The sequence below is a fragment of the Charadrius vociferus genome, unplaced genomic scaffold (genome assembly GCF_000708025.1).
Source record: "Charadrius vociferus isolate BGI_N301 unplaced genomic scaffold, ASM70802v2 scaffold1412, whole genome shotgun sequence".
Taxonomy (NCBI): Eukaryota; Metazoa; Chordata; class Aves; order Charadriiformes; family Charadriidae; genus Charadrius; species Charadrius vociferus.
This window is the reverse complement of record NW_009647053.1, coordinates 5,233-6,431: the sequence shown is the minus strand read 5'-3', so window position 1 is coordinate 6,431 and position 1,199 is coordinate 5,233. Positions and strand designations below refer to the sequence as shown.

At 65.9% G+C, this 1,199-nt stretch overlaps 1 protein-coding gene across 1 annotated transcript in view; it reads right to left on the bottom strand.

Annotated features, from left to right (window-relative positions):
• The window catches only part of GTF3C2 (general transcription factor IIIC, polypeptide 2, beta 110kDa), a gene marked incomplete at its 5' end in the record, with an annotated part of 17,266 nt that overhangs the window by 11,701 nt on the left and 4,366 nt on the right, over nucleotides 1–1,199 (bottom strand). Inside the window, one exon of the mRNA XM_009895772.1 lies at nucleotides 303–432. Within this exon, the coding sequence (XP_009894074.1) occupies nucleotides 303–432 (130 nt within the window). The remainder of the gene's footprint in view (nucleotides 1–302; nucleotides 433–1,199) is intronic.

Genomic DNA, 1,199 nt, shown 5'->3' with positions numbered 1-1,199 from the left:
ACGGCGCAGCTCTGCACAGGGCTGCGCGTTGCCTGAAGCCAGGTGCGAACTCGCACGCAGGCAAGTCAGACAGATGCGGATTAAGCCAGAGCCACGTTCCTGGAGCCGACGGGTATGCGAGGTGGCCTGTGGCCAGCCCACAGTAAGCCTTCCCCCTGCCCCAGGGATGGGCAGAGGTTCCTGCACGGTGTCTGCCACTTGTCCCCCCATTCCCTGCCCCCGGCTGCGGCTGAAGGAGCACAAAGCTCCGTGTGTGTCTGCCTGCGGCAGGGCGAGGGCTCTTGCGCAGGCGGGGGACTCACCGTCATAAAAACCGGCTGCGAGGTGATGATGGGGCTTGGATGGCATCCAGGAGAGGCTGAAGCACTGGCCGCATTCGGAGGCGTTCCCTGCCTGGACGGAGCCCACCTGGAGCGTGGCAACACACTGCACCTGGAGGCCAACGGACAGAGACATCAGTCGCAGCCCTGCGGTGACACCATCCACATCCCGAGAGATGGGGACGCCCGGGTTTGGGAGCACGGCTCCATCCTGCCACCCGGACACCCTGGGGCCGGCAAGCTCTGCGGGTGTCCTGACTCCCCCCCAGCTCTCCCACCGGCACCAGTCAGGAGGCTCGCTGGGTGCCAGCCCCGATGGGGGACCGCAGTGGTGGAGGACACTGACCTTGCAGATAACGTGCTTGTGGAAGGACCCATCTAGAAGAGAGCAGAGGAGGGTCAGGACAGGCACCAGCTCTCCTAGAAGCTCCCAGTGGCGGGAGCTGCTCAGCAGCCTGGAGCCTGGCTCAGTGCTCCCCACAGCCCTGGCCCGGGCTTCCAGTCCCTGTCCTGCCACCCATCTGGACCAGCGTCCCCACCACATCCGACGAACGGCAGGCAAGCACCCCCAGCAGCAGAAAACAGCACACGGAGCAGCAAACCCAAGAGCAGGCACTGGCAGGACCTCCAGGAGCTAGAACTGCCTGCACTGGAGGAAGCGGCACCCCAAAAGGCTTCACCCCACCACGACCAGCTGCCTGCCTTGATGGAAGATGCCTTCACCAAACTCAAGGAGACCCAGTGGCAAGCGGGGGGCCAGACTGGACCATGACTGCCCCAGGGAAGGAAGGAGCAGCCGTGCAGGACGGGCTGCTCCGCCAGGGAAAGGCGGCCAGGCTGGGGAGGGGGGCTGGGGAGGCCCGGCAGCCACCCCTCGGG